Source organism: Melospiza melodia, chromosome 5 (assembly GCF_035770615.1).
Source record: "Melospiza melodia melodia isolate bMelMel2 chromosome 5, bMelMel2.pri, whole genome shotgun sequence".
NCBI lineage: Eukaryota > Metazoa > Chordata > Aves > Passeriformes > Passerellidae > Melospiza > Melospiza melodia.
Genome location: NC_086198.1, coordinates 71400272 through 71413690, shown reverse-complemented (window position 1 = coordinate 71413690; position 13419 = coordinate 71400272). Strand labels below are relative to the sequence as shown.

The 13419-nt window shown below is 37.0% G+C and overlaps 1 protein-coding gene across 1 annotated transcript in view; it reads right to left on the bottom strand.

Annotated features, from left to right (window-relative positions):
* GABRA4 (gamma-aminobutyric acid type A receptor subunit alpha4) overlaps positions 1-13419 on the bottom strand; it is a 46114-nt gene that overhangs the window by 17225 nt on the left and 15470 nt on the right. Inside the window, exons 7-8 of the mRNA XM_063157344.1 lie at positions 13119-13271; positions 10393-10652 (exon numbers count right to left, since the gene is read on the bottom strand). Of these exons, the coding sequence (XP_063013414.1) occupies positions 10393-10652; positions 13119-13271 (413 nt within the window). The remainder of the gene's footprint in view (positions 1-10392; positions 10653-13118; positions 13272-13419) is intronic.

Sequence of the window (13419 nt, the reverse complement as noted above, 5' to 3'; positions counted from 1 at the left end):
GTAGCCCGTTAGTGCTCTACATAGCAACTTTAAATCAGTCTCTGTAATTTTAAATTTCTTCACAGTTTTTATGATGGGCACATCTTTTTGAGATGTGAATCCAAAATAAGCAGCTCTTACTGCCTGAGCTAGCAGAGTATCAGTAGTACTCAGCATGGAAAATCCCCTTCTTAGGCTCTCTGATCACCAGGAAGCACAGCCATCATCAACTCTTGAAAAACAGGTGCACATTAAAACTAGAGCCATGTACTGGCAATATAATTCAGATGCATTCCTCTAATCTTCCTCAGGACTCCTTGGAAAACAGCTCAGAAGTTGTGGGGTTGGATATACAGACACTTCTGAAGACCTGTGTCAGGCTCACCCCGTGACAGAGCTTCACAGCATCACTGTGCAAGATCCCAGGGCTGCTTTTGCACTGCTTGTTTACTCAAGTGGAGAGCTCACTGCTGCAGGTCAATACATTTTCTAGTTCACAACAGATCTTTGCCACAGGACATCACTAAAATGGTATCTCTTTCTGGGACTGAGGTAGTACAATACTTAAAGGAGTAAATTCTCTTTTCCCAGGGATAAATGCACAGCAGACTTTACAAGTCACACCACCACCATCTGGTACCAGTTCTAGTGGGAGAGAGAGCTAACACTTCGACATCCAGCAAGCAGCTGTCAAAGCTGGAGAGAAATGCCCTGGGTGGGATCACAGCCTAAATTACATGCCTTTGCAGAAGGAGCCACCCAGCTGTATCCAGTGCTTCCAGCTCTGAACTCTTTCCTGAGGCAAGACAGCTAAGACACACTGTAAAAAGACACTCAGGAAAAGACTGTCCTCCTCTGCTGTAACCCAGCAACCAGGAGGGGAGCATGGGTTTGATGATCGGAGACCACTTCTCAAATCTGCCTTGACTGTCACAGGGATACCAACACAGCCTTTTCACATCTCAAGTGTTTCCCCACCAGGCCACTGGATATTCTAGCACAAGTGATCATCCTTCCTTCCTGGAGATGCTGCTTTCTCCACACTTCAATCTTGCCCTTCCATTGCAGGGCACGCACAGACAAGCCAGCTCCAGAATCAATTCCTTTCCTTCTCCATGGCCCCACACAAATTATTTAACATAATGAGAGCAGCTTCCATAGAACTTAATATGCCAAGGACTACTTAGCAGTCTGGCTACTAATCTAATTCTCTGGTATTGAAAAGGCAGGACTCAAGTCTGCTCAGACTCCCACATGGATTTGTCGGAGGCTGTATCTAAGAGGCATACTGGCCACTGAGTTGAAACAGGGTAGGCATCCACCTAAGATGCATGTCAAACATTTAACAAGCAGCAAGTCAGTTTTTTTACATGCCTCCCAGGGAAATTTAGTAATTAAGCCTTTCAGGTGAATAATCACCATTTTGCATACTTCATCTCCCTAAGTAAAAAACAAAACCTAAACACAAAATCAACCAGTCAAAAAAAAAATTTCTGAAAATGGAAGCACAATCAAAGCAGTTTTAAAATTGATAAGAATTTTAATAGTTTATTCAAATAATCAGGTATGTAACAATGAGGTGTTAGTAGAATGAAATCAAAACTTAACAGCCAATAAACACCTTTATGCTTTTCTGTCAATTTTCCAAGGCTACAATTAGTGTCTTTCATGACAGCACAACTAAAACTTCAATGAGAAACAGGTAAATGAATATATAGGAGTGTCAGCATGTATTATATGACAGCATGGGCTTCCCAAACTGGGAGAACTCAATTAATCCAAGCAAAACTTCATTCAAAAATTTGAAAGCTTAGAGCAACCAAAGTCTGACATCACTTACTGTTTAGCTGCAACAACAAAATTGTTTGTATGATAATGTAATAATATTTTACTATTAAAATCTACCATAGTGGTTTTTATCCTTACCAATCCTTCCTGAGAAAACAGTCTGTTCTTCTGGGAGGACATTGTATAGCCTGCCAAATTCACACTATTTGACATTTATCAGGGAAGCAGCATGTTGTCATCAGTGTAAATAATGCTGCTTTTCCCAAATCCCACTGAGTCACCATATTGACCTGCTGCGAGCAAAAGCAAAACTTGGAGGAGAAATCTACCCTGGTTTACTACTATGTTGCAGAGCCAGTCAATCAGAATTTTACTGGAATAATACTAGAGACTTTGGGTTGCTTTACAGAGCCCTGGAATATAGCCAAGTAAAACTCCACCTGCCACAAAATACAATTAATTCTAGCCCCTAGATCTAGCAGTGCAGAGAGCAGCGCAAATTATTTAGAAAGCAAAAACAAAGGGGAGATATGTTATAAGAGCCAGTTCAATATCCACTCTGTGCATTTTGCAATCTGAATCATGTGATGGGAAGGGAAAAAAAGAAAGAAGAGCACTCCATTCTATGTTCTACCACTAGACAGGCATAAAAGTGCACAAAAAATAAACTACAAAAACCATGGCAAATTTATGCCAAATAAATCCATCCACTTGTGTGCTGCCTAAAAGCCTTACACATGCAAACACGTGTGCACTGGTGCACACAATTCTTAAAGACTTTATTTATCTTATGACAAAATGAAAGAACTGAAAACGTAACAATGGTGGGGAACAAACCTATTAGCCTAAGTCATGTCCTAATGAACTGGTGATTTGTGTGACATCTCTGAAAGGAAGAAGAATGGCTGATTAGGAACCAAGGACCTTAGTTATTTTCTGTATCTTTCAAATTTCATTGACCTTAAAGCCATAGTTGAATTTGCTTTAGTAGTTTCCTGAAAGCGCTTTGAACACCCATTTCATTGTAGATTTTCCCAAGCTTCTCAATACTTATTTCTTCTGATTCCAATTTTCCCAGTGTAAAAAATGAAGTCAGACAGAAATCTTACAGACAACTGGAAAATTCAAATGTGTTATGGTGTTGTTGGATGCACCAGTATTGACAACTTTTGTGGAGGGGAAACAAAACTAATATTTAAATATAAATACATGAAAAGGTTTAAGCAGAAAATATGAAGAGTCTTGTGTTCAGAGACATCATTTCATACTAACCATTACAAGGGAAAACTATAAACTCCCCAACAATTTTCAGTGTAAGGGTTGATGCTGGACAATCTGAAAATTTTACCCCTGTCACCATAAAGAATTGACCTTGACTTGATGTTTCTGAAATCCTACAAGATATTTTTTTGACTATGTAACATTTCCCTATACAAAAAAAGAATTTTAAAAGGGAGGAAATTGACATTATATCAATAGAAGACCTATCTGAATGCTTGCAACTCGTACTGTCAGAAAAATAACTTATTATTAAACAGAAACATACATTGTATATTCTAAGGGAAAAAAATCAAGGAATATGGTTTTTTGGAGCAAGACAATCTTTTTTTTTTCCAGTAAATCATCACAATGACAGAGAAAGACATTCATACACATTTTTGGAATTTAAAACAACAGGATACACTATTTTTTAAAATAACTGCATTATGCTTTGGTTTCCAAAAAGAAGCCTTATCCTAATACTGCTTAAATAAAGTCTTCCACAACTTAGAATAAACACTGTTAAGTATTTTAGCATGAGATGAGTAACAGCCAAGTATTATTATTACTCTGTATTTCCTTGTCTACTTTGTGACATTTCATTCTAATACTTATAGGAAATTGAAGAATGATCAATTATAACATTTCCTAATAAGGCTTGGAGAAGACAGCACTACAGAAGGATTTTTTGTTATCTACCAGGTGCTGCAACTAAACTCCTGCTTCTTTTTGTGCATATTGACAAAAAAAAAGTCATAACAAACCCAACCTTCCCCCCAAAAAAACATTTCCACTACAATAAGGAACAACTTCATTGTCCACCTTTACCTCCCAACAATTTTGGTCAAGCACCCTGCCCTTTTCTATCTTCACTATAACTGAATTCTGGAATTCAGTGGGGTTTACAATCAAGGTGGGTCAGAATCTAGGCATAAATCCTATACTACATTGCCTACTTCCATTAATTACTCTGCTCACTTTGCAGTAGAGAAATGTCTCTACTTACAGTATAAATTCATTTCACAATCCAGGCATATTAGAGTAACATGAGGTTGTTGAAGAAAGACAAAAATTTTTAATATAGCACTTTAATTTGTGCTATTTAAAAAGAAATATTATGTGACATATTAAACAAAATTTTTACATTTTATGTCTCTCATTTATGCCCAAGTCATATTGTTTGAGCCCATTTTTAGCTTTATACACTATGCATAGTGCCAGTTGATCTGTACAACTAAGTCTAGTGAACCAAGTAAAAAAATAAAAACAAACAAAAACCCCAAACAAACAAAACCCCAAACAAACAAAAAATCCCAAAAATAACCAAATAAGCCAAAAACCCCAAACAAACCAAACCAAAAAACCATACAACCAAAACCAATAGCAAAAAAGCCCCAAATGAACACACAACACCCCCCGCCACCCCCCCAAAAAAATCCCATGCAAAAACTGCACCAAAAAACAAAGCAGAAAAACAACAGATGGCAAATAAAAAGCCCCATAAAACATTGGACCTGACCATCACAACTAACAAAATATTTCATTAACCATTTTGGATCTACCTTCAGGTATCCAAAAATTGAAACTTCCCACTAAGTCACTGCAACCTTCTCCCAGGTGATTAATCTCTCCTATCTTTCAAGCAGCATTCAGTACAAAATGTGCCAGTTGTTTATGACCTGCACCCACTCTTACCCTATTTAAACCTGATTCTAGCATATCTTGACTGTAAATCATCAACAACATAAATGTTGACTAATGAAATTAGAGCAGCAGAAAACTGTTGACATGTCAAAGAAATTGTTCAATGGCACAGCAGCTTCCATTTGTATGGTCCTGTACTTATATTTAGATGGAACTCTATGCATTTCTCGAGCCTGACTTCCTTCATTAGGATCTGAGTTTTAAATGCCACTGCCCTAAAAAACCCAAACCGTAACACCCTAGGCAGTGGAGAAGTAGTGAAGCAGAAAAAAATGGTCATTATATTTAAAAACTGTCCTAACTGAAATGATGTCCTAACTGCAGGACTGTTTAAGTCACACAAAGGAGATAGGCTGTGCACATAAGGAGTCCAGAACCAGACCTGTGGTCCAAGTGTTGCCATCAAGACCAAGCTGCTCTTCAAATACTTCAATTCATATATGAGGCAGGAGGGTTTAGCTCCACTTCACTATTGCTGGGACAAAGGAAGCCATTATCCCACTACTCCAAAGAAGGAGCAAAGTAAGTGGTACTACTCTAGGTCTGGTATGTTTTTGGTACCTCTCCAGTACATCTGTGTATTCAAATAGAAGTTTTGTTCCAGAGGCTAAAATTTTCAGTTTCACTTAAAGTGAAACTTTAGACACAAGAGTGTATCTGCTGACATCTCACCATTAATCAACATCAGGGATTAACAACAACAACAACAACAACAACAATTGGCACACTAAAAAATGAAGTATCCTACCTATAGCTTCAAGATTGTATGCAGCCCATCAGAACAATTTATCAAGCCCAATCTTTGTTCTGTAAGTCAGGAGTTTGGGGAACGGAGCTGGCCATCAGCCAGATTAATTGCTCTAGATGTCTGGGGGCTGACAAAGGATTTCCACTTTACTCCCACCCCACCATGTAACTTGAGCTGTGTCCATAAATGACTAAAAGATAAGTATTTCATACCAGAGAAAATACATCTGAATCACACAAAAGCAGCATGCAGGTTGTCCACATGACAACATTCCTCGTAAACTTGCAAGGTGGATTTGAGTCACAAAGCACCCAAGCAAGGAGAGGAGTGTGTGCCTACTTGGCAGTGAACAGCTGGACCCCCGAGTTCCCCCATTAGAAGTTATAGGACTTGCTAAGGACAAGATGATATTTAATGGTCTTCAGAAAAAAACAAGAAAAATTGATAGTTACAACCTACTTGTGGCTGAGTTTGAAGAAATAATTCCATTCAAAAGGGGTTTTTTTGAGTCTGACCTGATTTTTTCTGAGTTTCACACTCTTTTAACAAACAGCTGAGGTTGAAGCTCCTGTTACCACTGTTTAGGAGTCTATTTTTTGTAGACTACTTTTCAGTAGCATTCTTCATCTCCAAAACTGGGTAGGTCTTTAAAAATAAACTTCATAGGAATACAGTGAAAAGGAAATAGTACAGAAGCATAAAAATAGACTCATGAATCCAATAACAAACTATAAATCATTCATTTCCATCACACATTGACTTGCAGCAATATTTCTGCTTATACTAACAAAAGCAGTTCAGAACATTTAGGGATAGATTCATTCCTTCTAAACAGAAAGCATTTTAACTTGCTCTCAAAACAAAGAAACCACAGGTAACCAAGGTTTGAGTTACCTCTCTTGGGTTGAGCACATATTTAAGTGCTGTCCTGCTGTGCCTGACAAAGTCTGTCCAAGTCCCTCGTGAGCTCCAGGCAGACCTCAAAAAAGCTTGGGTCTTACTCCTGGGATGTCTTCTGCAGAACTGCACTCCTCATTGAAACACATTAAATTTGTATCAAGAAGTTAAAGACAAGAAGAAAGAGTTGAAATAAGGTAGGCAGGGGAAGGAGTATAAAAAATACTGAAGATTACCATGGCTAAAGTCAAATCAAGTGATAAAGAAACACAAACTGCATCTGCAGCTATTGCAGCCTTGCTCCTGCTACCCTCAGCTCAGTAAATTAGCTTGATGCCAGGATTTTTGTCTTCGAATTAACACAGTTCAGACTATTTAGCTAGACTCTGAACTGCATTTAGTGCTTACTTTAATCAATGTATTAATCAGAAATACCCATCATGTGGCTCCAAAAAAGTAAATATAATTACATAAAAGAATAACTTAGAAAACCAGATAGCCCACATTTTCTACAGTAAATCTTTTAGTTCTAGTGAAGAAATATATCCAAATCATTTGATCATAATGATAAATGATAGGGGTTGCCTTTGATCCAAGACAACTATAAAAGTTGTTTTGACCAAAAAGAGAAAAATAACCCACCATTGAAAAATTCTAATTAGCATGAGTAATATATGAACTTATTCAATACAGAAAACTCACTTTAATTCTCTGGTCAGAAATTGGTCAAAGATTTACTTGTCATAAAAGGACTTCTAATAATGTGCAATTTATCTTTACCAAAGTTTACTATTAATATGCCTAATTTCTAATATCATTAGATAGGAAAATCTTCATATTCTATAGCTAATCCAGTTTCATAACCCAACTTGCTCCCTCATAGAATCCTTCAAGGACAATCCCACCATGTTACTTTAGGGAAAAAAAAAGATCAAATGAGTGAAACCATCCAGTCCATAATATAGAATTAACAGCTCATAAAACAAAACCCTTATTTCAAACTATAACGTCACCATGTTTGTTTTCCTTAAGAACTTCAACAATTTTTCAGGGGACCTACACAGACAGCATCCCAGTTGCAAAAGAAGTGGGCAGAGACACCTGTATGCCATTTCAAGGTAGGCTAAAATATAGGCTCAAGGCAGCAATCTCCCCTCCCAGTCAGTAGAAGAGCCAAAGCCCTTTGCAAATGGCGAGATATTCAACAGAAAGAACTGTAAGGATTAGGTATTCAGGCATCTTCTTTCCTAATAATCATACACATCCTTTCTGGGCTAAGTGAAAATTTTTAATTTTGCGAGACTGGAAAATTTAGTATTACAGGCAAAGTCTGTTTGAAAAAAAGTTCAGGTTTAATATGCAACTTTTCCTCAAACTCTGGTAATTGTACTGCTACCAACAGAATTTCTACCACAACAGTGCCAGCACAGGAGAGATTTTTTTTAAATACTACTAAATACTATCATTTATCTATTGAGAAAAAATGTGCAGATTCACATTAAGAAACACTGCTTACAAATTACATGCTACAGTCCGGATATTGTCCTGGATTCTTTGTGCACCACAAACTCACCACCAATCTCAGTACCAAGGAAACTGAGATTTCATTATCAACACTGACTAGACAGTATTTGTGCAGAACAAAAAAAAGTCAGATTCATTATAAGGAATAAATAAATAATTCAATAATAATAATAATAGTATAATGACTAAAGATAAAATAATATAATACATAACAATGAGGAATTTTTAAAAATTATAGATTAGTCCTTAGAAGCAAAATATAGCAAGGAGTACTTTACATGTCAGGTTGGAAAGCAGGGTGTAACATCCATGTAAGGTTCTAGAGAATTAGATCCTAGCTTCTGTTCTGCACAGTGGGAGACCAGAAGTAATCCTCCAGTCATAGAAAGGATTGCACAGTAGTTAAGCCTTTATTAACAGTAGCTGTGGGCTCACCTTGCACACCTGTCTTAAAAGAGCAAAGTCTTAAACCTTAGTATAGGCAGAATAAAGGAGAAACTCTTGAAAAAAAAACCAGTTCAAGGTACAATCAACACTATCACTCATTTACATACTCATAACATTAATGTGTAACCCCTTGAGTAGATTGCTCCCTTGAGTGCTTTGAAAATCTCCCAATCTGTGAGAACGCTACCACATTTATCCCAGCAGTATTAATTAAGCAGTGGAATAGAACTCTTCACATCTCATTTTATCTACCTTCCAAGTTGAAAAAAGATGTGTGTTCTGTTGCTGCTGTTAAAAAAAAAAAATAATAGCAATAGTAAGAAGAAGAAGAACAATAGGGAAAAAAAAAGGAGAGAAAGAGGAACTTCTCCAAAATGTATATAAATGGCTAAGCATTACACACTACTAATTTAAAGTAATTCCGTCCATGAATCAAAAGAGTTCTTTGAAGCCTCCATGAGAATAAGTTTTATTAAGCTACCTGAGTAAATGACTGCTTTCCTATTGTTTAAAATAAAATCTAATAAATAAACCTAGGATTAAAATGTTCTTAAGTAATTTATTTTCCTAGGTATCCAAATAAAACCTACCACCAAAAGCAGTATTTACTTTCACTCCTCAGGAGCAGCCAAGATACTCTACTAAACCTCTTGCTGCACAGTCAAGAAGCTTAGCATAAGCTCATAGCACTAATGCCTCTGTGTACAAGGTGAACTTCGTGCTACTATAAACATATTTCTTGGTTCCTGTCTCTTACCAGCAGGAGTGACAAATAACAAACTCTCCAGGAGCATATCTATCCTTCTAAGCAGAAATGGGAGCTAACATAACAACACAGCCAGGAGATTGAAAACAGTATCTACTGTAGGAGAGCAAAGAAGAGGAAGAAAAATGGAAGTGGGTGGACAGCAGCTGCGCAGCGATAGAAAATGGAAGGGGTGGGAAGGCAAAAATGAGAGGATGAATAGGGAAGGAGACAAATGAGATGTGAAAAGAGACAGAAGACAAAATTAACAAGAGTTAGTCTAAAACAGCACTTCTTAAATCCTGGCTCAGCCAAAGGAAATTACAAAGTCAGGCTGACAGGAAGAGTAAGTAAATCACCATGCTGCTGTCAGCGTCTCACTTCTTGAGTGGCGTTGCCAAGAGCCAGTCACGGCTGGGAAGAAATGGCCCCTGCACAGCTGGGACAGGTGCTGCAGTGCCTTTGTTAGCTACATGCCTCATCAACAGCTGCTTCAGACAGTAAGCACCATTTATTGGGAATGGGAGAATAGAAGAATGGGTTATCACAAGTGAGCCCAACTGGAAATGAGATTGAGCCCTTATTAGCTAGTCCACATACTAAAACAACTCCCCCACAAGTCACACTAAATCCAAAGCATTAGGAAAGCAGACAAGCGTTTTGCTAAAGAGAGCCACAAAAACTTATCAGCAACTGAGGTGAACTACTGTGCAAATTAAAATAACATCTATGGTAGACAAAAAGTTTCCATCCAACGTTCTTCAAAAATTCCTGAAATTGTAACAGATAAAGGAAGAAATTTCTTGGCAGGCAACACATGCAATGCAAGATCTGTGATGTTTAGAGAAGTGCTCCAAGGTACAGCTGGAGCACTGTATGCTTCAACGTATTTTAATTCATTAAAGACACTAGCCACATAGGATAACCTGATGCCCTTATAATCTGCAATATCTTGGCCTGTATAATCAGTCTATACAGAATCAATGTGGAAAAGGAAAAGGAAACTAAGTTTCCTCAAGATTCCCATCCTAACTGACCTTCATCAAAACACAAACATAGAAGAGACTTCACATATGGATGGACATAATTGCCACCTCACCCCTGATTGTATTCAATAATCAAATAAGAATTAAATCATGTTTTACAGGTCTTTGTAATTGAATATAGTATAGTATTAGCCATTAATCTGATGTACAATCATCATTAGCTCAAAGGGAGCCTAGGAGGAAGATAAAGGCCAATTTTTACTGAGAAACACTACCAAAAATGCAGAAAATGTTTGCATAAGCTGGAAACATACCGTGAATGTCTCTTCTGTACTTCTTTTCCTTTGTACTGGAGCAACTGGGAATTCAAGAAGGGACTTGACCGTCTTCCTTTTGGCTCTTTCCATTTGAATGTTAGTGAAATAGTTGACAGCAGCAAACTCAATCAGAGCAGAGAACACAAAGGCAAAGCAAACTGCTATGAACCAGTCCATGGCAGTAGCATAGGATACTTTTGGCAGTGAATGTCTTGCACTGATGCTCAGCGTTGTCATTGTCAACACTGTGGTTATTCCTTTTAAAAAATAAAGTAAAAGAACTGTTGAATCAAAGTAAAACAAGGCAAGAACTGGTAAGGACCTTCAAACAAAGAATTTTAAATCACATATGAGCCGTTCTCTGCTGCTTGTGAGTACAGCATTAAAGTCATGGCAAGCATCACATATCCATGAGCAGCTAAGTCCTAAAACAGCTTACCACTTTTTAAAGGAGCCACAGAAAGCCATGACTTCAGCAGATCATCTACAGCTCACATGAAAAAAAAACACAGAAGCCTTCATTTTATATGTTTTTCACATCAAGTTCAGTTGGATTTTTTACAAGTTATTTTCTAAACATGTGAATAAGATATAAGTTGTTAAATTGGGGAGTACTCCTCAGACTGCAACAAAAACATGACTTCTCCTGTAAACGGCTCTGGATGCCCCCCATTATTCTGCATCTGTGTCTCTGATCACATTTGTAACCCAGGAAACATTTTGGTGCCAAGGAAGAATATTATGCTAAAAACTCTGTTAGTTAAGAAATCATCAGATTTTTTTTTACAGCCTTCTGCTACTAGTCAGCCAATGAAATTTAATTAATTTTCATCTTCTGAAATAACAACTTTAATTAAAATGTGTGAAGCATGAACACTAAAGATGGCCATCAAAAGATGGCCACTTCATGGTAGTACTTCGAATGCAAACACATGCCACATAAAAAACAAATGAATGGAGTCTTTTTTTCTTTTTTCATCCAGAATATCCCATATCATAGAAATGTAAAATCCCAAGTATGCATTGAACACTGCATAAGTCCTAGTATTATAACCTCAGTGATGAGTGACTACAAATAGAGATGTCCTTACTCTTATGAAAAGAACACTGTATCCATTCTAATTCAAGATGCAATTTCTATGCTTAGAAGAATTTAAATTCATTAAGATTATGTTTTTCAACAGATTTCTCACATTCCCATTTGCTAAATGATGGTATTCCATCAAGGTAATATAATAAAAAAGGCTTCACCGACACACTGCCATACAGAGAAATGCTCACAAGTAAATCAGCCCTTCCTTCCAAAGAAGAAAAACAAAAGAGTAGCAGCCAGGTCATGACAGCTCAAAGGATTTCTCAGAGTTTTCAGGAGGATAAAAAATACAGATGCAAGCTCACAAAACCTTCTTCAGTGGGAAGGTGTTGAAAACCACACCACTGAAAATGTTTAAGTCTGAGAAAAAAAAAAAAAAACAAACCCAGGGAAAGTTGGTTATTTGGGTTTTGTTTCTTTCCCTGGATGAGGCCCATCTCTGTTTAGCCCCATCCTTTCTAAGGACCTGAGTAGACCTTTGTCCACTTCAAGCAAAAACTTTGTCTGAATTGTTTCTAAAAACATTTTCTTAATAGATGTAAAAATAGGGTAAAGTAAAATAAATGACCAAACATTAACCAAAAACAAGGAGGTAACCTGTGACAATATCAGTTTAGTGACAGTCTTTGTCAGAATTTTCTTTATTAAATCATTCTTCTGCAAGACTTGGAGCTGCCAGTACAACTGTCCCTATTACTCTTGCCAGCATCTAGCAGTCTATAGAGAGGCTTTTAGTAGAGCATTCTCTTCCTGCTTTGGGCAGCTTTTTAAATGCTTTTATCCTATTTCTTTGTTAGGAAACATATTTCCATTTAGATTCTTGCACTTTGTCTTCCAGTGAAGATTTTCTGTTATTTTCACTGTGCCACCTCATTCAAGCTGTATTTTGAAAAGATCAATTTTAATATCTTGTGATCAGTTTGCTTTTTTAATTCATTTTCATGATGGCAGTGGCAGAAAGGAAAGAAAAGCACTAAATATGAAATTACAGTAACAGAATCTAAACCTTATTCATAGCGAGCTTCCACTGATGACACAGATACCTCACAACAAGATATTGGAACATCTCACACACTCCAAAACAATTTATTGTACAAGTATTCTATAAACCTTGAGTTCAAGTACTTTCACTACTATCCACTGGAGGATAAACCTGATCTGGATGTAGACTAAGGACTTGAGTGTATTACTCAGAGCCAGGTCTTTCCAGTTTTGTTCCCTCAAGCAGGTAGAATCCCTAGAGCTGCAGAGCCATTTGCCACAGGTTACCATGCCACCTGGCTATATATTCCAAGTTTCTCCTCAGAGTCCAAGGATTCACTCAACAACATTCTTCATACATCAACAGCAAGATTCCCCCTGACTTTAAATTATCCCCTTGTTTCTGCAATAGCATGGAATATACTCTGACTTTAAATTATCCCCTTGTTTCTGCAATAGCATGGAATATACTCTGAATTTAAATTATCCCCTTGTTTCTGCAATAGCATGGAATATACTCTGAATTTAAACTATCCCCTTGTTTCTGCAATAGCATGGAGTATACCCCAAGGCACTGAAAAGGCCTATTCTAGTGAGAGTTATTAAAAGAGCAAGTACAAGAAAAAGTTTAAAAAAAGGAAATAATTACCAAAAACAGTTCTAGCAGGTACTGATTCCTTATTTATCCAAAATGAAACTTGAGAGAGGATCACGGTCATAATGCATGGGATGTAGGTCTGAATCATAAAATAACCCATTTTCCGTCTCAGATGGAAATAAACTGTCATAACAATATATTCACCTAAAAAAAACCAAAAGAAAATATTTTTCTGTGTATAAAATTTGTTTCAGACTCTCAAGTAGGATTGTTTAAGGTAATGCTATTCATGGATCTTTACATTCACAGAAAGGTATCTTCTTAGAACAAGAATGAATGAAGGTTTGTTTAA